The sequence below is a fragment of the Nematolebias whitei genome, chromosome 9, assembly GCF_014905685.2.
Source record: "Nematolebias whitei isolate Nwh7 chromosome 9, NemWhi1, whole genome shotgun sequence".
Classification (NCBI taxonomy): Eukaryota; Metazoa; Chordata; class Actinopteri; order Cyprinodontiformes; family Rivulidae; genus Nematolebias; species Nematolebias whitei.
In genome coordinates, this window is record NC_056506.1 from 41,063,266 (window position 1) to 41,090,721 (window position 27,456).

The window sequence follows — 27,456 nt, forward strand, 5'->3', positions numbered from 1 at the left end:
AAACTGACCAGTTTCTTGCCAAATCTGTTCACCTATATATTTCATCTAGTTGTTATATTAAACATTTCAGACTAAATTACTACCTTGTAAGCACAATAAACATTTGTAAACCTATTTCTTTAGCATATAACATTGTACTTCATCACTGCATTATGATTATCTACAACTAATATTATTTTATATAAAAAATAGGTTTACAAATGCTTATTGTGCTCACAACTTAGACTGAAATGTTTAATGTAACAACTCTAGATGAAATATATAGGTGGCAGATTTGGCTCACTATTTGTCAAGAAACTGGTCAGTTTTGTCTCTCTGTCACCCTTAATTAATGCGTAATAAGCATTTATTAATGATTTATAAAGTGTTTATAGAGGAATTAATGACATATCCATAAAGTATTTGTTAGCATCTATAAGGGGAGCCTTATTGTAAAGTGGTATAATGCTCCAGCGTCGACGGAGAGTCATCAGCTGCCAGGAGCCTCATCAGGACACATTTTCTGCAGGTGTGGAAGTATGGCGCCCTCTGGTGACCAAAAACAAGCATGGAACAGGAACTCCCACACTTTTTGACAATTCAAAAGTTAGAGGACATCAACATTTTAACATTCTGTGGCAAAATCTATAAAATAATCAACACTTAAAATAGTGATTGTAAGAATGTTGTCAAATATCAAAATGCCAGTTCAGCCATGTAAAGTTCAACTGTCTGTGGTAAACTTTAAATGGTGTTTCTGCTGTGAAGTATGAGCTGTAGAGCTCCAAACAGGGCTGGGTTTTCTCATCTGTTTCACCAAAATCCCATTGACTGCCATTGTTCTCACAGAGTTATTTAATTTTGATGTATGAAATACTGCTAGAAGTCACGACACTCTATTCCTATTTAGTCTGCACACTTGGTATGGTTTCAATGTTTAACTTCAAATCTGTGTGACAATACACAGGACAGATATTTGAACTGGATGTTTATGAGGGTGTTTCTGTACTTACGCATCGACACTCTCAACCTTTCAACGTTTCTTAAATTATCCAGTGGTTTCCTCTTTAGATTGTGTTTTGAATGCTGCAACAGAACGTCATCATGTAAAAATACGTCCAGAAATGTTTAACTTTTAAAATTAAACAATGTTAAGGATTTTTCAAGGAGCATTACACAACTTTTTTTAATGTCCTTACAGTTTCATTTCTTCAAAAGGTGTTAATTAGTTTACATGTTTGGCATATGTGTTGAGCAAAGCTGTTTCATCTCATTTTTAGACGTCACTTTTGTGCTTCTTACAATTAATTTATTGGTTTGTTTTGTTTTATTACTTTATTGTGTTCTTTTAAATATAAAATGTATCTTGAAAGGGGGTCATTTTTGAACGTCACTGATTAATTTCTTGTAGGAAACATGCTTGATGTGAGTCGTAAATAGTTGAAGACACGAGGAGTCATGCGGAGTTGAGTGTTTGTCTCCTCTCAGAGGAAATATGACCGAGTGTGTTTCTTCTGCCAAATAGGGCATCAAGCAGGTTCTATTCTTAGACAAAAAAAAAAAAACTTCCCTTGGTCCAAAGAGCAGCGCTGCCCTGCTCTGCTGTCTGCGACGGTCCAGATTTATAAGAAGCACAGAACCTCGGCACTGGTTTGGCACAAGAGCTCCAGAGCAGGACATGTAACCAACGTTATAAAACCTGTAAGTATTGACGTTCAGTTAAATCTTTCCATTGTGTCTGACCTGAAAGTAAACAAACCACAACAAAAAGTTGCCACAAACAAAATAGCTTGGACTGTAAATTCTGAGTGCTTGGAAATAAAACGGACCGCAGCATCAGATCCTAATTCTTTTTACGCTTTGAATATATCTTATCCCATGAATCTAGGTATCCAGGGCTGCTCACAACTTTGCCTCTTGTGAGATTTAACGAAGATGATGGTCTTATAACGGTTTTACTAGAAGAAACATCTCCCCCTACGTGGAATATACCTGTTGTGTCTCTCTGGGGCCTCACACTGCCTTTCTGAGGAATATAATGATAAACCCAGAGGGCTTTACCACAGATCATGGAGAGACAAGACAGGTGAGATGCTGGAAAACTGTTTCACAAATGAATGTTAACAAACTATTTAAGTCGACAACAAAACTGAGCTGTTTGTGAGTCTAACCCCAATGAAAATGGAATAAAACCTGAATAGTTGGCGATCTGACAGAGCAAGGCAGCAGATTTGACACATGTTTTGCTCATCTCTGGTTAACCTTTTGAAAATATCATCCCCCCTCATCAGCTCTTCTCACGTTTCAGCTCTTAGCTTCAAGCTGCTGCATCCATCTTCATATTTCCATTCATTGACACATCACTTTTAAAACTTTTTAATAGATAATCTATTGAAAAGGTTATACTGGTGTTTCTGCAAATGTTGCTAAAGTCAGCATAAAAGTTACTTTTTTTTCTTAGAACCTGAACTTCTACTTTCTCTCCCACATTATGCAACGTGTTCTGTTTCATTCTCCATTTTAATGCTTTGAGTTTACAGTTTTGTAGTTTTTAATCAAGTAAATGTTTGAAAATGGAACTGTTATTTCTACAATTTTCTACATTCAGTACAATGTTTTTATCATTTAGATTAGCGCACTGACATATCATCAGAACGACAAGTTTAATTTAAATTTTAGTGTATTTTAGATCCATCTGAACAGCATCTAAAGCTGAAAAAGCTTCAGGATTGTTCCTTGCATTGCTTATTTTCTAAGACATTTCTTCCTAGTTAAACAATGAAATCTGCACTCAAAGTAGAAGCGCGGCATAATGCTACATAGCTACTAATGTCATGGTAAACTGTCAATATTAATCAAATGGGTTAAATAATGTACCATATTTTTCAGACTATAAGGTGCACCAGATCATAAGGCGCAATAACAATGAACGGGTCTGTTTTAATTCACAAGGTGCAAATGATTATAAGTCGCTTTAAGTGAAACAAGTTCATTTTGACAGATATTTGAGTGCCGTGTACCACATAAAATCGGTTCGAGCTCAGTAAACACAACCAGAATTAATACATAAGGCGCACTGGATTATAAGGCTCACTGTCCATTTTTGAGTAAATTAAAGGATTTTAAGTTTGGCTTATAGTCTGAAAAATACGGTAACAAGTTAAATAAGATCAACATAATTGGCTTGTGTCAATTTAACTACCATATTTTTTCTGTATAAGTTGCAGTTTTTTGTATAAATTAGCAGGCCTGTGACTTATACAGCAAAGTGAGGTAATTATGTTTTGTTTCCCATATTTGTAACCCAATTTTTCAGAGTCAGAGTCAAAGATTCTTTATTGTCATTCGCACCTCATGTGGTACATGTCGTGGAGCGAAATTATGTACACAGGGTCCCAGTTACATCCAACAATAAAATGTATAAGGAAAACAGTAATAACATCTAAGATATGAACTAAGAAAAACATCAACTAAATATACACTAAGCACTCATTTCCTGATTTGATTGTCAAAGTGCATATATTAAGGAAAAGTTAAACTGAGACACACCTTTAATATGATATCAAGCAAATAATTGTTTTTAAGTGTTAATCTTGTTAAATTCTTGTTAAAGTCCTCCTGTGTACACTCCTGCGGCTGCCATTTGGCAGCCAATTGATTTTTGCACACCGGCCCACATTTCTGCACATTTCTGGGTTGTCAGCAGTGACGAGTAACAAACGTGACGCGTCAGCGGTGATGCATAATAAATGCGACTTACGGCGAATCAACGTATTTATATTTTTTTCCTCTTCATTAGATATATTTGGACTGATGCAACTTATACGCCGGCAAATACGGTATGTATCTGCTCCTCAGTGAGTGAAGTTCTACCAGGATGATTAACTCGATCCAGAGTCACTGTCAGGTTTTACCTCACAGATTTATCTCCGGTCAGTGATACGCTCCTAACTCACGCAGATTCAAGCACGACCGACAAGACAGCGGAAATAAATCTTTAGGTGCAGGGAGTTTAAATTCACTTTTCCAGAAAGACATTATTAAATTTATCATTTAATTTAAACTTCTTAAATGCCATCTCTAAACTTCTCTTTATCTCTTATCTGCACGGCAGTTTATGAAACTGGATGGTGGCAGAACAAAAAAGTATAGTTCTTGTTTCTGGGGACTTCGTTTGACACAGAAGGGTTAAGAATAAAGGCATGAGAATGAGATAGCAGGTGGAGAAGGACCACCAATATGGACTCCCTGAGAAGATTTTTGACCTCGCTGAGTTACCGGACTTTTTTTTCTGGTGTTCGCTTCATGACATTTTAAACCAGTCAACTCCATATCACCTGATCACATGTTGGTGTGAAACAGGAGCCACTTCCAGCGCCTTGAGCCTTGCCCTGGTAATTTACAGTATGTTTTGATGCACACAAGACTATATATTTTACTTACAGAAGTTTGTCTATTACCAGTTGATGACAAACACAATTAAAACAGTTATCATAAAGTCTGGACTTTGGTTGTTCTGGTTTGGAAAAGTAAAACACGTGTTTAGCATTTCCTCACCACCGATCATAGTTGTGTATTTTAAACAGTTACACATTTAAGCTTCTAAGTGCTTTGACGTGCACTTAAATCAACTCCTAAATGGATTTGTGCCCAGTTCACTTTTATGTTTCCCATCAAGTGTGTCGTAAATAATCCTATAATTCATTTGGTGTGATAACCACAACCTTTCCTGTGGCTCAGAGGTCCTCGCCCACTCACACAGGATGTCTGTGGAACATGTGACACGCGCTTATCTCTTGTGTCACCGCCGCTCTGTCCTTATATGGACGTCCTGGCTGCATGTAAGGGTTTCCATGATGGTGTCTCAGTTATTGGGTGACAGTAGTGGGGGGATGCAGGTGTCTGAGTCAGACCAGGACCTGAGAGTTCAAATGAATGTGTTGCAATCTGTATTTGTCTGTACATTTGTTAAATATATGACACCAGAGGCACTTGGCCTAAATTTAGTCCAGCAGAGCAGTGACTTTCTGCTGCAGGCTGACTGGCATGTAAAGACTTTCAGAGATGCATCACAAGACCCTAAAAACCCCCACCCACCTGACCCCTGACACACACTCCTGTGGTCCTGGTGTTATTTGGGACTGGGCTGAGTCCTTTCCTATTATACATCGTTTGAGCTGAAATGTTTGATCACCTGGAGTCAAAAAAATAAAAATATATACTGTATATAACTGTAGGACACCCTATTATCAGGTATTTTTATTTATTTACATTTTCATATTCAAAAGTCATAGTTCACATGTTTTTATTTACTTTTTCCAAATACTTAATTGTCAATAAAATAAATAAATAATTAAACTACTGCTTAGAGTCCTGCCTCACTTTGGGAGTTGTCTCGCGCTGAGCGTTGATAAATGGAGGGGATTTTTTTGAGAACACGTTGGATTCTTTTTAACACGTAATTTTGTTTTTTTTTATCAGACATTATAAAATAATAAAATAAAATACAGCACCTTTACTTCTTTCGTTGGCAGTGTTACAGAACGGGACACAGACAAGTTGTCTGGTAATAGGATTTATTATCAATATAGCAGTGGCTTTTGTTCAACCCATGCTGCTCGGGGCGTCGACTGTGGCTGAACATATACAGCAGGGCTATTCAACCAAATTGCTCAGGAGGCCACAGCTACTGAAAGCCAAGAGCTCATTGGCTGGACATCCAGCAATTTTTGTCATTAAATAAGTTTGTTTAATGGTTTAAAGTCTGGGTTTATTTGAAAATGAACTCATTGGTGGGCCGAACTAACTTTAATCAGGTCTCCTCGACGCTCAATGGGATTTACCTGTCTAAATAAAGGTTGAATGAATGAAATGAGTTCATCCGTGGGCCTGATTTGGCCCCCGGGCCGCCAATTGAATAGCCCCGATACACAGTTTATTCTGCTGCTGACTTCAAACTCACCATGAGATTTAATTTTGGGTGGGGGTTAGAGGTGATAGGTTGTATTTTCAAAATTACAACAACAGTTTTCTTAAATTTTCAACTATTAAAGGAAAATAAAATCAAGAGGCAACAGAACGGTCAAATAAAGTACAAGTACTCCAGGTCAAAGTGCTTTCAAAGTGCATCCTAATGAGACTGGGGCCCTTCTAATGTCTTCTCTGTTGAAAAAGACACCCTCTGTAGGTTAGACATGTTTTTGCTTGACATTACTTTTGTAATAAATTGGTAAAAGTCAACTCACTTCCTGTCTCCCTTACTCTTTTTGTCCTGACAAAAAATGTTTAGAGAGGAGGTGATTCTGAACAGTTTCTTGTCGACAAGAACTGGTGTTGTTTCTTCACATTTTGTTTGTCTCACAGAATAATATTCTGTAACACCCAGTTGAGGCGTGTACTATGATGTTGTGATACTCATAAATACTTCCAAACATGCCCCAAACTCATCAAGAATCTCCAAATGCTTTAACTTCAGGTGTCATTATAGAGATGTTTGGCTAAAAGTGAACAGAACAGAAAAAATTGTGTGGGACATGGTCAAATTCATTTTTTGTCTCAGTGCTGGAGTTTTCAAAGTTTGAAAAACAAACTTCCCCCAGATAAAGTTACCATGCACCTACAGTAAACAAACACTTTGCTCATGAGCAAAATAAATTAATACATAATCTGTACAAAGGTCGTATTCATTTAGAACTAATGTGTCTGATTTTCTTTATATCACTGACGTTTATTTATTGTTTTCACAACTAATGTAGTATTTCCTCTCTTTTATTTGCTGAGCATCCCTAAGGCCGCTTAACTAACTAATCCTAATGGCAAATAAAAATACTTGTTCCTCCCTATTCCCTGCTATCTATTGCTATCATTTATTTCATTGCTTTTACTTTATGGAAATAAATCTAAAGATCTGAAAAGCAGCAGGATGCTATCACTCATCCTTAATAAACTCAAATATTTTGGCAGTAAAACATGAGGTTTATGACACTTTACAAGAACTAGATTAGTGTGTGTTGGTTTAATGAGATGTGGCTGGAAGAAAACAGGAAACGTAAGGTTGATTCAGTTGCAAGACACTTTTTTTTTTTTTTATCTCAGTGGGCATTTTATTACTTTCACATAAAACATGATCAGATTGTAGATCAGTTCCTGGTGTTCAACACTGGGTAGACCAGAGGTGGCTTTTTTGTTTTTAGAAAATAAAAAGTTACACAGGATTATACAAAACGCAACACTTCTGCTGTTCATTCCTAATAAGTTACATAAATGTCTATTTACACATCAGGCTAGACGAACAGAACGGCTGTTACACATTTACTCAAAATGATATTTACAAGTCTATACACATCCTGGTGTTGGCCCGGCCTGCTGGAGAGACGGAGAAGAGGAGCAAAATTACTCACAACGATCTTTAATGAGCTGTAAGAATCAATGGACAAAATGAAACATTATTTTACCTATAAGTTGTTCAGCAGTGAGTTTTGAATACTTTCGAACACGTAGTTGTAGATATCTTCTGTTGTTGTGGTTCCGTCGAGGTATTCTGAACACAAAATACAAGTCAGGGTCCAAGATGTTTGACTCCAGGGGTGTGGAGAGCTCGAACGCTAATTTACACACAAATGAAATTTGAACAATAGTTTGGATTTGCAAACCTATTCTGCTGCAGTTGTTCTCCATCTCTCTGCGGTGTTTTAGGTACATGGGCCAGACGTGGCCATCGAACAGGCCTGGGGGGTCAGGGACTGTGTACGTTCTTGTACTGCAGGGACACGGTCAGGAATTTTCACACTGCTGACGACTGAAATGTGTGAACGTGACTGATGAGAGCTTTTTTTGTTGTTGTTGTTTTACCTTCTCCTCCGCTTACATTCCTCGTAGGGAATGGAAATGTAGAAACACTTGTCGTAGGTGTCGATGAGGGGCCTGTGGAGAAAAACCAGAGCTCAGGTCAGCGAGAACTTTTAGAGGTCAAGCAGTTGGTGCAGAAATAGATGAGACGACCTACTTGTAGTTGTAGATGAGGAACCCTTCTACGATAAGGATATGGATCCCCTCCTCGGAGTCGGATCCTTCGGATTCAGGTGACAGGCTGACTCCGTGCGAGAGCGCGAACTTGACTGGGTTCTCCTGCCAGCCTTTCACAGTGTTCACCATGGCCTCCATATCTAGAGCGTTGATCACTGAATCAGAACAATGAAAGAAAAGAAAAGAGCGGGTTTCACCACACGCGCAGTAGACACTCCTCACCAAATGTCACATCAGTCACGGTAAGTGAATGATTGTAGCATTCACAGAATATTTGGTAGAATGTCACAAAGTGATTGGCTGGTTACCAAACTATAGACAAAAATGTGCAGGAAAGGAAAAAGTACATTACTGTACTGAAAGGTTTTCCTAAGCGAAATCCACTCTTACCATCCCACTGTCTAAAGCCGTCCTCCCCGACTTCTATTTGATCGGGTTTCTGAAATAACAGTCACCAACAAAACATTGCTGCAACCTAGTAACCAATCGGAGCTGATCACACCTGGACAGGACAAGTCAAGGACTCATCTCCACCAAAAGTGAACGCGCAGGGGTATTTTTCACGAGTTGGATGATTTCCGTTAATGTTAGCCTTACAAAAAAATTTCAATTGCTTTTCCTTGTAGTTGTCGCAAAATGGTTGAAGATCTGTTGTGATCTTCAATTATGCTTTTTTCAATTGAAAAACTTAAGGAATGGAACATTTTTCTTGTTTTCGAACAGTCTTTTATGTTCGTTTAGTAAAAAAAAAAACGCGCAGCTACTTGTTAAAAAAAAGTGTATTTTTATTTTTCTGTCGTCAAATGTCGTGGCACAATAAATAAAAAAAAAGTGAAGGAGTTTAATGGCCTTGAATGCAGCACGAGGAAAAGTTATCTTTAGCAAATCTGGTATTGCTAATAGAAATCATTAGTTGCTCGACTTGCACCATTTTGGACAAAGTCTGACTTTAAGTGGGGATGCTCAGCCTACTCATTGGCTGTCCAGGAGACAACCAGCCATATGATTACAAGGCTGCTGCGATGACAGGACATCTGCAGGTCAGACTGGTGATCTCTTATTTCTTAGCATCAAAAAAATGCTTTAAGGGTAAATTTAGCCAAATTAAAGATCTAAAAGTTAATCCAATAATTTAACAAATTCTCATTGTTGCTAACAAATTAAACATTTGGCAAGCTCAGAAGAAAAATCAATTCAAACTTTGTCTTACCTTGAAAAAGTCATCCTGATGCACCACGCAACAGTTAGATAATGTCTTTAGAAGTTTATTTGTCAAAGTGGTCTTCCCACCGTTGGTCACTCTGAATTTAATGCCACATAGAAGAAAGTTACATCCCTAATTCTTGAGGACCTTTATGAACAGAAGGCTGTGACTGCTTTAAATGAGACTTACCCTCCAATGCCAATGATGAACTTCATCTCCTGCGTCTTCTGTGTTGGTCACCTCTGGAATTCAGTAAGTAAAAGCAGGGAACCCAACCAAAGCAACCAGTCTGTCAAAGGCTCTCACTAAAACTTTTTCCTTCGTCTCCACCGCAGATGTTCCCTCCTTTTACTACTTCATTGATAGACAATCTGCTTGCCAGGCATATAAAGGATGTGGCCGAGGCGTCACAGCCACTCAAACCAATCCGCTTCCGTTTCCACCAACCAATGAGCTGCCGCTTCACAGACAGCAGATCCAATGATCCGAGCAGGACTTCAGGAGTCTCACAGTTGCATGAAAGTAGATCCTACAATTTTGCACCTGCTGTCAGAGCTCAGTGAACAGATGCAGGGAAAAAGTATGGCTCTAACTGCAGAATCTGACTCTTATTAGGTTTGGTGATAACATTTAGTCCCTTGTTTTAAAGTTGAGATTTGAGTTTTTGTCCTTTAAAATGGATAATTCTTCTTTCTTTAGTTGGATTTTATTGTAAAAGGGTTTTTAGTGCAAGAGAGGGCAGCCATTATAAATCAGCTGTTATTCATTCTGAGACATTTGTATCGCAACACAAACCAGTTTCTTGCTCATACAGCCTTGGGCGAGTACAAACCAGGCGCTCTATATTTAGTTGGCTGCGTGTGGCTCCTGCATCACACATATTTCTGATGCAACCAGAGTACATGGCAGCCCGCCATGCGAGCGCAGTGTCTCAAGTCACGGCTAAAGCTATCATAAAGCAGATTTCTCTGATTCTTATCGTCACCGGTTGTTACTTATCTCTGGAAGTGTGCAATCTAACTTTGAGTCTATTTCATTCATCTAGCGCTTGAATTCGTTATTTTACAGCCTCTCTTATCTGTGGAGCCGTAAAGATGTGAAGACGGTGAACTTTGAGTCCTGGCTGTGGAAGCACGTGGTCACGTGTTTCATTTCCAGGACACTCGGTGCAGAAGTGATGCTTGGTGACGTGATGGGATTCAAAGATTTGTGGTGGGAAGTTTATGAACCACAATCATTGCACATAGGTGAAAAGCTGCTGAAACTAATGTTAGCAAAATGTGGGCCCGTTGAAGCTTTTCAGGGTTATAAAACAACTCTTTTTCAAAAATGCCATAGCGGTGTGAAAGAATGCTACCATAGCTAACGGTAAACCTGTACACAAACATTCAGCAGTGTCAGGACACTGACATGAACACAGTTTATGCTCAGCACACACATTCAAAAAGAAACACAGTGGTTTGGTTTAGAAAACAACTAACTGAACAAACAGTGCCAAGAAAAAGTGTAAAAAAAACGTACTCAAGTGGCTTTATTTCTTTCTTTTGGCTTCTGTCTTTTTCTTCACACTCTCTGCTCTGTGACTGTCGTGACGTAAAAGGTGTTATCTAATAACTATTAGACAAAACATTACTTCATAAATGACTAGATTATTTATTTACTGTATTTTTTGGACTATAAGGCACATTTAAAATCCTTTAATTTTTTCAAAAATCAACAGTGAGCCTTATAATCCAGTGCGCCTTATAGTCCGATAAATGCGGTAATTAAAATGCTACTTTTACGTGTGTAACTCATTTAGGTAGATGCCAAAAGCAACATAGGGAGATTAAAAAGTTGACTTCTTCCAAAATTCAAAATTTTTAAATAAAAAAAAAAAAGAAGATTTTGACATGTTCTCTTTTATATAAGCAGTAATATATATATATATATAAAAAACCCAGACATAAACATTGAAATGCTCTTTGTGTTCCCGGAGGATTTTACCTAACTGATTTTGGACATGTTTTTTTAAATTACTGCACCTGACCACTGCTGGCAAAAAATACTTTCCAAGTTATAAATACTAAGAGTCGTTGGCATGCAAACCATTCAGTCAGCGATTCACTACGGAGCAAGAATAAAATCATTCTTGGTAAGTTTATTTCATTATGCTAATCCAAGTACCCTAGCTGTAGTATTTGCAATGTTTTTTTTATTATCATTTATATTTATTTACTAACATCTTCCCTCATGACAACACATTAGGATCTCCTCAATGCCATCAAAAATATTGTTTTCTGAAATCTGCTTTAATGGTTCTAGCGTATTTTAGCTTTTAGCTATGATTATGCCACTTTTGACTTTGAGCTACACTTTTGCCAGTTCTAGTTCAGTTCTGTTAATTTTGTCTTCAACAATTCAGTTTCAGCTTTTCCAACAAATTTCATCAAAGTCGTTCAGCAGTCAGCATTCACACTGCTTTTGCTCAGAAAATACAAATTTCTCTTATGATTATAGCTACGCACTTGGTGTTTGACATATAATTTACACGGCAGACATAAAAATATTAAAGTCAAGGTGCAGTTGGCATCACCAAGTGATTATGTAATGTGATCAAACCTTGTGTTTAACCCTGCATACACAAACACAGTAAAGCGTAGGGTCACATCAAGGGTATAAAACACCGTGGACACCTATTTAGATACAGGACAGTCAGCTGATTCAGAGAACATCGAATGGGTCGGCCAAATGTTTCACAGATCACAGTTACCCTCTGTAACTCAACTGCCAGAGATGTTCTGAGCCGAAGAGAAACACAATAAGAAGCAATAAAGGGATAAATATATATTAGATAAAAGCCAAGCCATCCTCGCAAGTTATCTGATCTGTTTTAGGCGAGGCAAATTGATTTATAAAGAACATTTCATAGCAGAGTGCATAATATGACATATAATTAAATGCAATACTAAACAGTTTCAAGTCAGTTAATTAATTTACTCTAGTATGTAGTCAAGTCTGAGCTTCACGGACAGTTTGTTTCACAGGTGAGGGCCATAAAAACTAAAAACAGCTTCATCACATTGGGCTTTGATTCATGGCACTAACCTGGTGTCTAATGATCTGAGTGGTCTGGACGGTTTAAAGTGTGTAAAATGGGTTCTGTGGAGCTAAGACATTTGGTGGTTTATGGACATGAATGAACAATTTTGTAACGTATTTAGTAAAAAAAACAAAAAACGTGGAGTTAATGGAGAATTGAAGTTATATGTTGAGATGTTTTTGGTCCTCATTCTGACTCTGGCAGCTGCATTCTGAACCAGATGGAGTTGCTGAAGTGCATTTTGAAGTATATTGCAATAATTTAGTTGACTGGAAATGAAAGCATGACTGAGTCAAGGAGGCGAATCATTCTGACGCGACTCATTTTAGCTTGCTCTTTTCTTTATTTTTGTACAAACAGTAAATGGCACATTTTCATGAGTAACACTTAATAAGACTCTCTCTTTAAATATATGTCATTTCATATGTAACAACTTACATTTTCCATTTTGTAAAAGTACGTTTTTCTTTTGCAAATCTGACAGAAACCACGTATCAAAGGAGGGAAGGGTACGAACAAGCATGCTGAGTGCATATTTAAAAAAAAAACTGCAACATGTTTTTGCATCAGTAACATCTATTATAGGTTAAAAAGAAAAAAATATCATTGCACATTTCAGCAAATATCCATAAAACCGAACAAAACTCACGCCATTCATGTGCAAAAACAGGTTTCTTGAAGATATGTTACAACTTGCCGAGGCTCCAAAAAGAGTTTACACTTTTCATTTATTTAAAATAGTTGGAATCATGCTTTATGGTTCAGCTCATTCCTACATGCAGGAAGCAAATTGCTTTTTATTTTAGCTGTAATGTCTTGCAAACTTTTGTTACACTTGAGAACGAGGAGAAGAATTGAGGGATGATTGTCCTGCACTAATAACTACATCCGTTCAGGTGGTTTAAATCTGGTGCCAGAAGCTTGAGATGCTGCTTCCTATTCGTAAACCATCTCCAGCTCATCAGAATGTTCTGTAACACAAATAAAGCACGATTAAACCAGTACTTTCCACTCACAGTTAAACTCTGGTGCAACTTCACAGTATGTTTAGATTCGGCAGTGTGTTGAGCGTAGACATTAATCCAAACTAAATCCAACCTGACACATATCATTTTGCTCTAGAGACGGTGCCTGTGTCCATTCCTGGGATGTCAGCCCATCCTCTGGGTGGAGGCTCTTTTGATATATGAGGGTAGGAGCCGTGCATGTGGTTGAACTTCTAAAATATTCTTCCATATTTTCCCCCTGATAACCCACCCTGACTGGTCTCGGTGGGTATTTCCCCCCCAGATTTCATGACAGGTTCTCTGGCGCAGATAAATCTCGTCAGTGAAGTCTGGTCAAAAATAGACCCGATCGCTTCTGCACAGCCCGGTTTGAGGAGACGAGCAGCTGAGCTTTATGTAACAGTGGGCGCTGCCGGAGGATTAACTAACATTTCTTGGATTCACACACAGTCTGAATTTCCACACCTGGAACATGACTTGGCAGAAAAGAGCTTGGCTTGATGCATGGCAGTAATCAGAAGGTGGTGTGCAGCAGATTCACTTTCACAAACAGTTGTTTCTCTAATCTCTGTTGAATTGGATGCAATGACCAGCAGTTTTATGCTCTTTGATATCGAAACACTTTTAGGTGTGCAGTTACAATTCCAAGAAAGTTGCAAATAAAATACATTTCACTGCATGGGCTCACTTCAACAAATGTAAACACAGTTCACTGTGCCATTCACAAAGGCTAGTAAAGCTTTGTTACGTATAGAAGTGACCATGCCTGTTATGTGCCCCAGGCACATTGGGCTTGCTATTTTGTCCTTTGGACACATTCTGGGTTCTTGGTTAACTAATTAACCTTTAATTAATTTAATTTTAAGATGCGGTGTGTTCCACCCACCCATAAATAGGCTGGTTCCAGGGAGCTCGCCAGACTCTTTCATTTTTGGTCCTCTCAGACGCTCACCTGTTTTGTTACTCCTCTGGTTTGGACTGCGCTTTGGCCGCCCTTGTTTTTTCTGGGGCCTTTTATTTTTGTTCTGTTTTTTCCTTCCTGGAGCTGTGGCCGGCAGCCTCAGCCACAACTGGTAACTTTTATTGACTTTTTGTTTGTTTTTTGTAGTGGTTTTGGTCTGGTGGGACCGGTTGTCCTGTATTCGTTTTTCTTTTGTAATAGGTGTTTTTCTAGTGTTTTCTAGTTTTAGTCTGGTAGCAGCAGCAGTTTTGACGGCCCTGTATAGGGTTAGCCCACTGCAGTACCTTTTTGTTCTGTTTGACCCACTCACCAGGTCCATCTTTGATTTGGCAGTTTGGGCTTTTGTGTTTCTTGGGTAGACATGGGAATTGGGTATTCATCATAATCTTTTTTTTTTTCCAGGAAGCAGCTTTTTTTTTTAAATAAATTGAATATTTGAACCCTCATATTTGTGTCTCTTCGTTCATCTTCGTGGACGTAACAGTGCCATGCAGCTGTCCACAAATCTGTTTCTCTTGGCAGCTCATTGAAAATAAATCAAGGCAACATGGAAAATTCTTCTGTGATCGGACAAACTTAAATTTTAAATTCCTTTAGGAAACCACAGATGCGCCAATCTCTGTAATAAAAAAGGAGGAATATTTTAGTTTGTTGTCAACCCATAGTTCAAATCTTCCCTCTCTGATGGTATGGAGGTGCATTAGTGCATGAACAGCTTAAACATCTTGTGACAAACTGTTTCTTTAGTGTTTATTTTTGTTGTTGTGGGATGTTCATTTTCTGTCTTTTCTATGTATACAGTTTGTTTTCTGTGCCTCTCTGTGTTTCCTGTCATTTTTCAGTCTGCTTCGGCTCCTGCGTCCTGCCCCGCCCACTTCCACCTGTTAGCTGTTACCATTAATCCAGTCTCAATTTGTCAAGAACCTCTGCCTGCTCAGTCTCTCAAACTTTTCTCATTTGCAGTCTGTCATTTTGGGTCTATGTCCGGTAGCTTTTTATATTACTTTGTGATTTGTTGCCATGTCAGCCTTTTTGTTTTTCCTTGTCTTTTCCTTTCCCCCCAAGTTTTCTGAGTTCCTCATGACAGCCTTCATTTCCTGGATATTAAAACCGTTGTTAAAAGAAGAGGGGATGCTTCACAATGAGAGACACGGCCCAGCTCAAACTTTTTTCAGATTTATTGCTGCCATCGAATTCTACCCCCCCCCCCCCCCCACACACACACACACACACAACAAATAGCAATTTCTTAGTTTCACAGTTTGATGTGTTTACGGTTTCACTGAGAATAAAATGTGGTTTTGAGGTTTACAAATCATTGTTTACATTTTGCACAACATCCCAACTATTTGTGGGGGGATTTATTGTAAATGTGCTTTAAAAAAAATCTAATTGTTTATAACAAATGATTTAAAAAGTACACGCCAGTTTTTTGTCTCTATTGCACATGAACGTCTCTGAAACAATATCAAAGAATATTTTCATTTTGAGGTTTGAACAAGAGGAATAGTCTGGACCTTGGTGACCCGGTGCTGTGAGCCGACCCATTGGGTCTTTGGCTTGTGACCCAAGATTCCAGAAGATCCATCATCCAGCATTTAAATTAACTGTATCATGTGTCTTTTGCAAGCATAAGCATATTTGTGTGAAGAGAAAAAAATGTCCCTGTGTATTCGGGGTAAGTTACAGCGGGCAGAATTATTGCTGGTGCTGACAAACGAGCAGAACATCTCACCTGAACGTCAGATGTCATGACCAACTTCTGCCTTCATTGATTTTGACCTAAAAGCAACATTTACACATATTTAGCTATAATCAAACTTTTTATCACCTTTCTCCAATTATAGATTGTTAATTACCTTAAATTAAATGAATAAAGTCAGGAAAAGTTGAGATTAAACAAAGTTGTGTTCACCTTTCTTTAGAGAGTATCGTGTTGGTTTGTTGCTTCTCGTGCTCTATTCTGTAAAAAAAAAAAAAAAACTCAATATTATTACTTTGTCTTGCAGAACCCCCCCCCCCCCCCCCGTTAATCATGAAAGTGTGTTGCTTACCTTTCTTTCTGTGCTTTTATTTTCTCATCATCATACCTTTGAAAAAACAAAATGAAATCTGAGACTGATGCTGCTTCGTTCAAGTATTTGTTATTCGGCAGAGATGCAGAGTTAAAAAGGTCATTATTTGTGAAAGTAAAGTAGCTAAGTAGTTTGCTTGCTGTTGGCTTTGGTGACTCCCAAATCCTCAAGAATTCAAACGTCCTTTAACTACAAGCAGATTTTAAATCTGAACAATTTCCAGTGTCTTCTATTACAAGTCTAAGTCTTAGTGTCTCTTACAAATTACATAATTTTTGAAAAAAAGCTAATTTATAACTACATTTTGCAACCTGCACATTAAATATCTGCTGTTTTATCTGCCTATTATAACCACAGACAGTCGATAAGATAACAAAAGTTAACATAAAATGCACAAAACAGCTTGAATGTGGTGCTTCAAAGCTACATTTCTATGCTGCTCCTTCCAAAAATATGCACCACGTTTGAACATTCCCCAAAGTACTTCATTAAGCAGATATCTGGTAGCTCCAAGCCAAAGTCTAACTCCTCTTACTCTATAAATGGTGGCTTGATATTTTGGAAGGCACCAAGGGTGTAGGTGTTTCTTTTTGAATTCCTTTTTCTACTGGTCAGTAAATAATAATGACTCCATCTTGAAAGAAACACTCCAAGTTACAACTCAGTTTCTGCACCAACAAGTTATCCATGTTAGATAGTCTTTGTCCTGATTTGTTAATCTCATTCCAAATTCCTTGTAATACACTAGTATGAATATGTGACTTGTTTCAACAGCGCCCCTTGGTGGTTGATTGAACTCACTGCAGCACACATTCAGGGATCTGAACATGCTCCATGGGGATTATGTGGCTCAGTTCCTCCAGGGTGTGAACGTATCGGATCTTATTCATGAACTTCACACTTTAAAAAAACAACACACAAAATACAGTAAAAAATATTTTGTCTGGTCTTCTATTTTCACCAAACCAGACAGCATCACACACATTTTTATTGCTTGCTGTAGAAGATGAAAAGGTGATCATGTTTGCATGTGTAGGGTTGTCAGAGTATCTCATGAACCACTGGATGAGTTTTAATAAAACTTTTAGAAAGGAATCATCAAGATTCACAGCTAAGCAATCTTAGCAAACACAAAACTCTATAACTCTAAGTTTTGCAGCTTTTTGTTGAATTTGGTGTGCTAATATCTGAGAATCATACTAAACATAATCTGGTGCTGAAAAATCTCACAAGACCTCGTAAGGTGGTCAACATGGTTATTTTAAATACACTATGATGTGTAGCTCTATAACATTTTAAATAATCAACATTTTCTGTGCATGAATGATAATGGTCTCCCACCTGATGAAAGGTCTTGAGATGGCCAGGACAGTCCGGATAAACCATGTTGGGTGAACAATGATGAGACACTTCAGATTTTTTCTCAGTCTGCAGAAACATCAGAACACTTTCAGGGAATGTGAGAATTTATCTCACCCTTACATATTTCTCCCCTTCATTTCCACCACTTTGTCACAACTCAGATGTTGCTCATCTTACTTTCTGTCAATCATCTGGTAGCATCTCTTTAGCCAGCTGATTCCAGGCATCTTCCTGCGAGGAGTCGCTCCGTTCAGGTAAACGATCATGTAATCTTCCGCCACCAGCAGCTCCAGGCTGCTCACGACGTACCTGATAAGCAGAAAAAGCAAACTAAACATCTGCTTAAGAACAACACAAACGATGAAAACTGTTACTTTAAACTGGGCTGTTGAGAATCTTATGTGTCATGCAGCCATCCTTAAAAAAAAAGAAAGAAGCTTACAGAAACAGATTCTCCATGATGTAGGCGTAGTCGTCACAGCTGCTGTCGGGGAGATAGCAGGCCGCAAACACGATGATGGCATTCAAACCCTCACCATAATAACCTGAGAGAGCAAAAACAAACTTTAACTAGAGAAATTGCATTTCCTACTAAGATGTAGTGTGAATGCTTATTGCAGAAGAACTTGAGAAACAGCTGAATTTAGCTAAAAAAAACATGTTAAAATGTAGCTGAAATGGAAGAACAAGCCTAAATTAGTAGAAGAAATTAGAAAGAACACATACTTGCACAAATAGGTTTAAACAGGCAGAAATTAGCACAAAAATTAGGAAATTAGCTAAAAAAGCTGAATTTAGAAAAAAAAAATCTGAAAAGCAGCTGAAAGATAGAAAGAAATTTAAACTATCAGAAGGAAGCTGAAAGAGTTTAAATGAGCTCAAAAAATGTAGAATTGGCAGAAAAAGCTAAGATTAGCATAAAAACAGCTAAACATTAGCTGTTCTAGCAGAAACAGCTGAAACTAGCACAATTAAACTGAAAGGTGCATAACAAGCTGAAATTAGCCTGAAGAAGTTAATTAGACTGATAGTAGCAGAAATTAGCATGAAAAGCTCAAATTTATCTGAAAACAGGTTAAATTAGCTAAAAAAAATGTTAACAAGTTAGCTGTAAAGGTGGAACAAGGTTAAATTAGCTGAAGAAAGCAGAAAGAACACGTTTGCCCATTTAGGCTTAAATAAGAAGAAATTAGCACAAAAAGTAAAAATTATCTGAAAAAAGCTGAACTTAGGAAAAAAACAGCTGAAAAGCTAAAAAAGCAGAAAGAAGCTGAAATTACAAGGACGTGGAGAGAGAGCACATTTTTGTTGAATTAGGCTGAAAAAAGTTGAAATGGGGCCAAGCTGGTGTAGAGGCAGGGCAGCCGACTCGGGACCCGAAAGTCCCAGGTTTGATCCTGATCACTGCATACCTTGTGGTGTCTCTGGGCAGCACACCTTATCCCCAAAATGCCCCGGCGCAGCTTTCAATAGTTGCCCACTGCACCACCTGATGGTGGATGGGTTAAATGCAGAGACTAATTTCGCCATTGTATGGAAACATACGGTGATGACAATGTGATAACATTATAGAAAATATGTGGAATTAGCTGAGAGCTTAAATTAGCATAAAACACCTATAGCAGCTGAACTAGTAGAAAAAACTGAAACTTGCAGAAATAAGTTGAAAGGAGCATAACAAGCTGAAATTAGCAGAAAGAAGTTCGAAGAAGCACAAAAATGTTGTAGTTAGCAGAAAGAATCTGAAACGAGCACAAAACAGCTGAAAAAACAGCTGAAATTAACTGAAAAAAAGTTTAAATTTGCACAAGGAAGCTGAAAGAAGTTGAACCAGGACAAAATGTAAAAGCAGCAGTAAAAGGTTGTAAACAGATGTAAAGATTTGAAGGATGTAAAATAAGCTTAATTCATTTTCTCTGAGAAAAAGTGGCAGAAAAAGCTAAATATTTGAAAAAGCTAAAGTTGCACCAATACCAAAAGTCATAGCACCCTTTGTCTGAAAGAGCAGAACGTTTTGATTCATGATTTTTTTTTTAAATAGCTTGAAAACTGCAGGACTAGAAAGATGCCAAAAAAATGTATGGAAGAAAAATGGATCGCAATAGTGTGAATGCTTCATAAACATTCACACAATTAATTTCTCACTTTTAGCTCATTTAATTTAAAGCAGATTTCTTGTTCTGTTTGCTGCCTTGTTGTGACTGATAGAGATTCTTAAATTCTGGTGCGCTTTCAGCACCGTCCCACGAGGCTGAAGTAGTCAGGAAGTTGTAACGCTGACGCTCACACACACCGACTGACCTCCATGCGTAACAACCCGCAGGTAAGGTCTGATGATCTGCATGTCGATCCGCTGCTCCTGATCGCCGATAATCACCGTTCGCCACAGACGTCCAGATGAGTCTCTCACCTCTTCACTGTCGCCTGGAAAACGCTTGGCTGTGGCGACAGGAGTGTCGTCTAAAACAAACAAAGACACCACTCTTCGTTTGGTAAGTTCTTCGTAGTTTTCCAACATTTTTACTGTTTGTAAAAGAGGTTTGGTCATAAATCAGTTAATTTCCCCAACGTTACTCTTTAGCAGATGTGTTTCAACACTGTACATGAAGATTTTGATCCAAGCAAAAGCTTTAGGTGTTGCTTTATTCTGTCATGGTAACAAAGGAACTGAGCTGAAAGGCAGTGCTCTCCATACACTGATTCTTCTAGATTCCAACCCTTATTTATAGTTGTGTGGTGATTATGCCCAAAAAGAAGATCCTGTGTACAAGTGGCTAAATGAGCTTCCCCTTTATACTGGCTGAGCTCATAGTAAGGAGTTGTGCTTGGAGTTGATTCAGGGCTTCTGATTAAGATGCCTCCTGAGTTTCTGTCTGAAGGGTTTCCAAACTGGGAGGAGACCCCTTGAGGAAGACCCAAAACTCACTGAAGGGAATATACATGTCCCCTCTGGCTGTCTGGGCTTCCCTCCTGAAACTGTTGTTTGAGCAAACCTAATATAGATAAGTGGAAGAAAATGGATGGAAAAATGGAAAATAGTGCAACATTCAGACCTGTCCAAGCCATGTTTATCAAGACATTTAATGCTGTTTTTTGTAATTCCTATTAATATTTCAGATTGGCAGCAATAACTGAGAGGACAGTGGTGAATATCTGGAGTTAGTACCAGTAACTTTACAAATATCTGCCTCTTGGCCTTAAAGCATCTCAGTTTCATCCAAAGGTTTCCAAAACTGCTTTTCTGACCTTCCCACTCCAGCTCGGTGCCATTGTTCATGAATTCGAGTGAGTCGGTGTCATCAGGAGTCTCGATGTCGTCAACATTGATGTCTAGGTCGTCCGGTGTCTCCAGGAAGTCGTCGGAGAGCACAGAGCCCTCGCTCCGATCCAGAGACAGGTTCATGTCCGGGGCAACCAGTGTGCGTCTCTTTCTCTGGTCTATGGAGTCCCTGACATTTAGACTGGTGGGAGTAGCTAAAAACATCAGGGACGTGTAAATATATTGAATGGTGAGAAGAAGTAAGTTATCTAATACCGTTTATGTTCCACTTACTGGTTCTGTTGTCTGTCAGGACACATGAGTCAGCATCTCCATCCTCTGGAAGTGGCCTGCAAAGTTAAAAGAAAATCACAACTTTTGCTACTATTTTTGCGTACTCTAGATGTTTGTAACTTTTAGTTTTAAGCTGACCTTCTGCTATTTTTAGCTAGCCTTTTGCTTATTTAGCTTTCATTTAGCATTTGGCTAGTTTTACTTAGGGGTTGGCTACGTTTACCTAACACGTTGCTGCTTTTAGCAAGTGATTTGCTTAGGTTAACTTTTAGCTTACATGTTGCTGCTGTTAGCCACTTTAGCTACTTTAGCTAGCCTTTTAGATGAAATTATTATTTTTTAGCTTCCAACTAGCTTTTTCTTATTTTTAGCTAGACTTTTTCTTTTGTTACTTTAAGCAAACTTAATGCTTACTTAGTATTTAGCTAGCATTTTTAGAGAGCTCTTCACAACTTTTAGCTCATGTCTAACCTGTTGCTGCTTTTAGCTAGAGTCTTGCTGCTTTAAGCTTCTAGCTAGCAGTTTATTGTGTTTAGCATTTAGCAATCATTTACCTCTTTTAGCTTTAACAACTCAGTTTTAGTTTTAGCAAATTTCAGCAAATCAACACTCTGCAATTAGGCCTACACTGTATTTTCACAGACATTGCCATTTTTTTAGTTTAGCAAACATAATATTTTTTTTTTATACAGTACATGATATTTAAAAAGACCTAAGTAGTTTTATCTTTATTTAAAACTTCAGTATGTTTTGTGGCTTTGGACAAGTTTTATTTAGCAAGAAAAGTGCATGAAAATTGTGGGCTGATGCTTCCCTGCTGCCATGGTAACTGTTTTGTGCTTTTAAGACAAGTATTAAATTCAATCATTTGAAAAGCAATGTGCAGTAAAAATTCACACAGTAAAGTGCAAACACAAAGTCTTGCTCTTCCTTTTTGGAGAGATGCTGTCTGGTAATTTAATCGTACTGCACCTGAGGAAATAATTTCAACTTTTACATAAAGCAACATCTATAATTACCAACGCTAAGTGTTATGACAACAGATGCAGCTTCAGTGTGCAGAGATGAAAGATTACAGACAACAGCATGAGTTTTTTTACCAACACACACAGAAAGATAAAGACATTAACACAGAAATTCATTCACAAGCACACCCTAAAGCGCCACAAGTACGGGCTAGTTAATAGCTGCGAGGATAATAGTTATTATGTTGTCAGAGGCTTTGCACTAACATTTCTGCAGCAAAGCTTTGATCAGGAAAGGAAAGAAAGCCAATTTGGAATGAAAAATCATCCTTCACGTGAATAAAAACCAAACCAAAAGTAGTGGGTGAGTGATTTTTCTCCTGCTTTTTCCCCACTTTCTTTATTTTTATCTCTGCCAGCTGCTATTTTGTTCCCTGACATGATCCTATCGCATAATGATGGAAAGCACACCTGCTTCCTCTCGAGCACACACATGAATGACTTTCCATCACAACCTGACCTGTTGGTCCCAAGCTGGGTGTAAACTAACCAAACTTCAAAGCTGTTCTCTGCTACTCTTCTGACAAATACCTGGGGAAGTCCTCGTCCTGCCACTCGTCCTTCACCTCCATGCTGTCCATGCGTAAAGTGGCTTCTGCTGTTCCCATCCTCTGCCCGGGAGGAGGGACCTCGGCTGTTTGCGAACAACAAAACACACATCATTTTTCTGTCAGTGACAGATCGCACAATATAATAGAAACTGCTGTTAGCTGCGTTCAAGAAGGACTACACCCGTGTTACACAACCCTGTTGATTTGATTTGGATTATCTAAACTTAGTTTGTAAAAAGGTGGGAGGCTGTAATTATATATAAGCTTTACAGATTTAATGTTGGGGGAGTGAAATTCAATGTGAGCCTTTTCAGTTTCCATTTGCTCCAAATGAATTATTTTTAATTTTCTCAAAAAAAAAAAAAAAGAATATTAAACTGATTAAAATACAGAAAAGTACGAACTTCATGACTGCGTCTAGTATTTATGAGCTGTAACATGAAGGTTTGGGCAGCAGCAGGTTGGCATAATTATCTTCTGCCACCAAAATGGATGCCAAAGCCATAACTAATCATTAAAAACAAACACTAAAATAGGTACAAGTCAGTCAATTTTACAGATATTGAACTAAAACTTAATATGGTTGAAGCTGAGAGTCATTTATAACTCATACTCTGTCCGTGACATATCACCGTATTACATGAAATTGCTCTTATTATTTTCAAAGTTTCCTTCAATAAATTCTTGACCTTTAGATGCTTGACTAGATTTGTTTTTCTTCAAAGCTAATATGAGCTAAAACATGTTCAACACACATTTTAACACAAAGTTGTTATTTAAAGATTTAAATAACAGGGAAATGTGTATTATAAGAGTTTAATAAAGCCCAGTGAATGTGTCTTCGTAGTATCCATAGAAAAGAAGAACAAAAGAGATCCATCAGTCCCACACCAACTTCTTCCTTTTATACAACCAAAACAGAAGCCTCAATCATCTACAATAGATTTCTGCTGTTAGAATTTGATCTACAGCTTTAGTTTCTTGTATTTGACTTATTTAAGGCTGTCTAACATCCTAATATCAGTCAAGCAGAGGAAACATGGTAATGATGTTGTGTCTGACCTATGTCGCTTTCCCAGCCTGACTATAGCAGACGTTACTTCGGTCCATTTGTCCACTGGGATGGCACTGATTTGCTACAGCTTGCCCATTTGTAAAAATAAAACATCAACAACAAAAAATGATGCTATTTCCAGGCAAGTAGCTACAAGCTTTTAAAATATAGGCTGCTGGCACTGCTTTGCTGAGATTGTACTGAATACTCTGTTTAACCTCTAGAATAAATGGCAATGCTTCATGTATGCTCATTCTCACTTTTGCCTTTGACGAAGATGGTTGCTCTTCCCCTCCCTCCCTCCCTCCCTCCTGCTTTTTTTGCCCTCTTGTCCTGTTAACCTCAGAGCCTCTCTTTACACATCTTCTGAATAGAAAATTATAGATTTGGTCAGCTGGTCCCTCAACACAATTGATATTTTTTTTCCACCAGCTGACAGGGTGCTGTAGAGCCCTCATGCCCTGAACGGACCCACGCAGCTTAGTATGTCATTGATTCCTGGAGTGAGTGGAAGATGGTGTGCCTATCTGTTCTGTCCGTGGAAGATGTAGAAGATGTAGAAGATGTTTACATTATTGGATTTTTGATAACAGGGTTTCTGCTTTTTGTAATCAGCAGATAGCTTGGATATCCATAAATTAGGAAGATGATGGCAGCAGTTTTGGCCTTGGTAAAGCTGCCAGCATTATGTGAAGGATTCATCTGCGCCTCGATCTCTCAATCCATATGCTTACTGAGCTCAACTGCAAGCTGGACGCTATTTTTGAGAATCGTAGGCCACTTGTGGCTCCTGGAACTTGTCAGCAGGATTCAAACTTGGAGAATGCTAAATCGAGCACGGACGGGGCAGAATGTCCACTAATTCTGGCTGTGTGGATTCACCATTGAGTGTACCAGCAGAACATGAAGGCAGACAGAAAACAGAGTCTGGTAGCCCAAACAATTGTTGTTTATCTGAATTTGGCCTCCCCGCTGGCCTTGGACAGGCCAACTTATCTCAAATTGCTCCTGGAGGATACGTAAACTAGAAGCTCTGCCTGCCACCCCATCTCCCGATGACATCTGTGGCCTTATCAGAACCATGATGCTGATAGACACTGTATATTGCAGCTTTATATTGCAATGCCTTTATTTATTTTTTCATCTTTTATACTGTTTCCCAGCCAGAAAATGGTGTGAGACATGAATAAAAAAAAAATTAAAAAAAATTGGGCTTCCTCCATCCTCATGTTCTCTTTTTCTCATCTGCCTGTATGTTGTATGTAACAGGTCTTGCTTGTAAATCAGTCTTCGAGGCTCAGTGGGAACTAACCTGTATAAATAAAGGTCTAATAATAATAATAATAATGTAAACTAAATGGTGAATTCTGTTATTGGCATGTATTTTTTTAATGTGAATGCTGATTTTTAAAGCTCAGCTGTTTGTTTTATTCAGAGAACATTTGATATATGGACACAAAGTAATGACACAAAGTAATGATGCTGCGACCTGTTATGTGGGGATTTGTGTTTGATGCCATGGCTGCCTGAATTTCCCTCGCACTGTCACAGACTTTGAACATCAGTGTCACTGACAGTAAGCAAACTGTTTAAAGAGCAAGTGTTTTTTATATTTTATTTAATTTTTTTGCTTTTCATGTACTGGTACTGTTTTCCTAACAAGAACTCCTATTTTAAAAATCAGAGTAAAGCAGGCTTTAAGAAAAAATCCCTTGGGAAAAGTTGAATTATTTTTGTGATTGCATGGCTTGCAGCTTGATTCACAGTGATAGATTCATTAAAGAATCTAATGATTTTGTCTAATACTTCACAGCTGATGATGATCATAATTTACTGATGATGATTAAACACTTGTCACCACAACATCTTTTGTTGCTGCTTCCATCAAATTCAGCCATTTTTTCTTTACCAGCTTTTCCTTTCTGAGTCATGGGAAACCGCGGTTCCAATCCCCAGCAGTCATTGTGCAAGATGTGGGAGAAAACCTGGACTGGTAGTAAGTTCATCACAGGTACACAGAGACAAACAACCATCTCTTCATACCTTGGGACAATTTAGAGTTACCAAAAAACCTCGCATGCATTTTTTTTTGTCTACGAAGAAACCGAAGTAACTCGGAGAAAACCCACGCATGCACGAAGAGAACTTGTAAACTCCATAGAGAAAGGCTCCAGACCGGGAGGCAAACCTGGAACCTTCTTGCTGAGAGGCGAGAGCTCTAACCACTTCTCCACTGTGACCAAAATAGCCAAAGATATGGGCCAATTTCTAAGCATTTTTATGTTTACCATGCTCCATTGTGAATGAGGTTATGAAATTTGCAAATCACTCCATTTTGTTTAGATTTACATTTTACTAAATGTCCCAACTCATATGGAATTGGGGTTGTACCATCTGTGCCTTCCTACAGAGGAATGTAGAGAAGCGTTGTAAACATCTGTGTTTAGAAACATCCAATTCCATTAACAGGCAACGATACTCACGTATTTTGATAAAGCTCTCCTTTGTATTGTCGACTTATTCCGTGTTTCTTTAAAGCTGCTGACCGAAGGTCATTTTTTGTTTTATTCTCCAGGTGATACGCTCATGTATTCAAGAACTGGACCGCTGCACAATTCCTGTTGCTTGGAGATGCGGCTGACGAAGGCAAGGAAGCAAAGTGTTCCCCCCTACAGAGAGGAGGACGATGAGAAGCTGACATCATCTTGTTGTCACATTTTTTTATCATCTTAAGCCATAGATGCTACTTAGTTTGGACAAAATGATATCCTCCTTTCTCTTTGCCTCTGATTTACTTCTGTTCTCTCTCCTCTCCTCACCCCCCCCCCCCCCCCCCCCCCCCCCCCCACCACCACCTCACCCCAGGCTCTAATCCCTCTGATGATGTCAGCTCTGTGAGAGCTGGAATATGATGGTTATGTAACCGTAACCACCACTGCCTACCTTCTGTTTGATTCTCTCAGGATTCTGTTTGAGGTCACGATCACCTGTTTGTCTCACATTCAATCCATTCTGCGTCCATCACCCGTTGAGTTTCCATTTTCCTGTGAGCCGTTAAAGACGGATCTCTCTATTTCAGCCTTGTTTCCTTGGCAACAGCATCTTCCAGTATTTCTCCCGGTTCTTTTTCTCCCCATCGAACGTAACCTCTTTCACTTTGCATGAAACTCCTCCTCCACATGAACTCACCTCCTCTCCTTTAGCTTGTTGGCTGTGATGCTGCTCCTCCTTTCTCCCTCTCTCTGTCCTCACAGCTGCTCTGAGCTCTGGGCGACGTCAGAAAACACAGAGGTCTTCTCCCGTATCGCTTTCATCAGCAACAGATTCTTGTTTTTTTCCACTGACCATTTTCCACTCATGTGTTTACTCATTCTATTGTTAATGCAACACTGCTGGTATACACTAATAGGAGTATTTTGGTGTGTCGTCTGCTAGCAAAATATCTCATGAACCACTGGACAAATGTCAATGAAACTTTCAGTCAATAATTATTCGTTGTACACGTCAAGCTGATTGACTTTTGAGATGCCCTAAACAGGAAACTTTCCAATAATGAGAAGACAAAAGTCTAAAACACA

General features: G+C 38.5%; 2 protein-coding genes and 1 long non-coding RNA gene across 6 annotated transcripts; 1 reads left to right on the forward strand and 2 right to left on the reverse strand.

Moving 5' to 3' along the window:
• The first annotated feature begins 1,583 nt into the window (after window positions 1–1,583).
• On the forward strand, window positions 1,584–26,527 carry LOC119415208. 2 transcript variants are annotated; one of them, XR_005187038.1, is made up of 5 exons: window positions 1,584–1,680; window positions 1,868–2,065; window positions 20,019–20,187; window positions 25,791–25,874; window positions 26,454–26,527. It is a non-coding gene; the product is annotated as an uncharacterized LOC119415208 (long non-coding RNA). The 2 variants fall into 2 exon arrangements; XR_005187039.1 differs by lacking the exon at window positions 1,868–2,065.
• Window positions 7,054–9,566, reverse strand: LOC119415206 (nicotinamide riboside kinase 2). Of its 3 annotated transcripts, none has more exons than XM_037682364.1 (8): window positions 9,398–9,566; window positions 9,215–9,305; window positions 8,395–8,443; window positions 7,985–8,159; window positions 7,831–7,902; window positions 7,632–7,738; window positions 7,434–7,519; window positions 7,054–7,341 (listed from the first exon to the last, which is right to left on the reverse strand). In XM_037682364.1, the coding sequence occupies exons 1-7, from the start codon at window positions 9,421–9,423 to the stop codon at window positions 7,434–7,436; spliced, it is 606 nt and encodes a 201-aa protein (XP_037538292.1). In that variant the 5' UTR covers window positions 9,424–9,566; the 3' UTR covers window positions 7,054–7,341. The 3 variants fall into 3 exon arrangements, with proteins under 3 accessions (XP_037538292.1, XP_037538291.1, XP_037538293.1); XM_037682363.1 differs by having other exon boundaries at window positions 7,054–7,344; XM_037682365.1 differs by lacking the exons at window positions 8,395–8,443; window positions 9,398–9,566 and having other exon boundaries at window positions 7,054–7,344; window positions 9,215–9,295.
• On the reverse strand, window positions 13,162–26,465 carry atcayb (ATCAY kinesin light chain interacting caytaxin b). The gene is made up of 13 exons (XM_037682362.1): window positions 26,362–26,465; window positions 22,805–22,907; window positions 21,249–21,304; window positions 20,942–21,169; window positions 19,997–20,155; window positions 18,138–18,240; window positions 17,873–18,004; window positions 17,675–17,761; window positions 17,135–17,233; window positions 16,313–16,348; window positions 16,174–16,221; window positions 15,994–16,040; window positions 13,162–13,261 (listed from the first exon to the last, which is right to left on the reverse strand). Exons 2-12 carry the CDS (start codon window positions 22,879–22,881, stop codon window positions 16,001–16,003), a joined length of 1,065 nt encoding a protein of 354 aa, XP_037538290.1. The 5' UTR covers window positions 22,882–22,907; window positions 26,362–26,465; the 3' UTR covers window positions 13,162–13,261; window positions 15,994–16,000.
• Window positions 26,528–27,456: the final 929 nt, after the last annotated feature.

Coding starts and splice junctions, on each gene's coding strand:
- LOC119415206 (XM_037682364.1), bottom strand. CDS start 9,423: ATGAAGTTCATCATTGGCATTGGAGG. Junction 8,444..9,214: donor ATCAGGATGACTTTTTCAAG/GTAAGACAAAGT, acceptor CTGTTATTTCAG/AAACCCGATCAAATAGAAGT. Junction 7,520..7,631: donor GAACAACTGCAGCAGAATAG/GTTTGCAAATCC, acceptor TTTTGTGTTCAG/AATACCTCGACGGAACCACA.
- atcayb (XM_037682362.1), bottom strand. CDS start 22,881: ATGGGAACAGCAGAAGCCACTTTACGCATGGACAGCATGGAGGTGAAG. Junction 18,005..18,137: donor ATCATGGAGAATCTGTTTCT/GTAAGCTTCTTT, acceptor TCTGCTTATCAG/GTACGTCGTGAGCAGCCTGG. Junction 16,041..16,173: donor ACGATACTCTCTAAAGAAAG/GTGAACACAACT, acceptor TGTTGCTTTTAG/GTCAAAATCAATGAAGGCAG.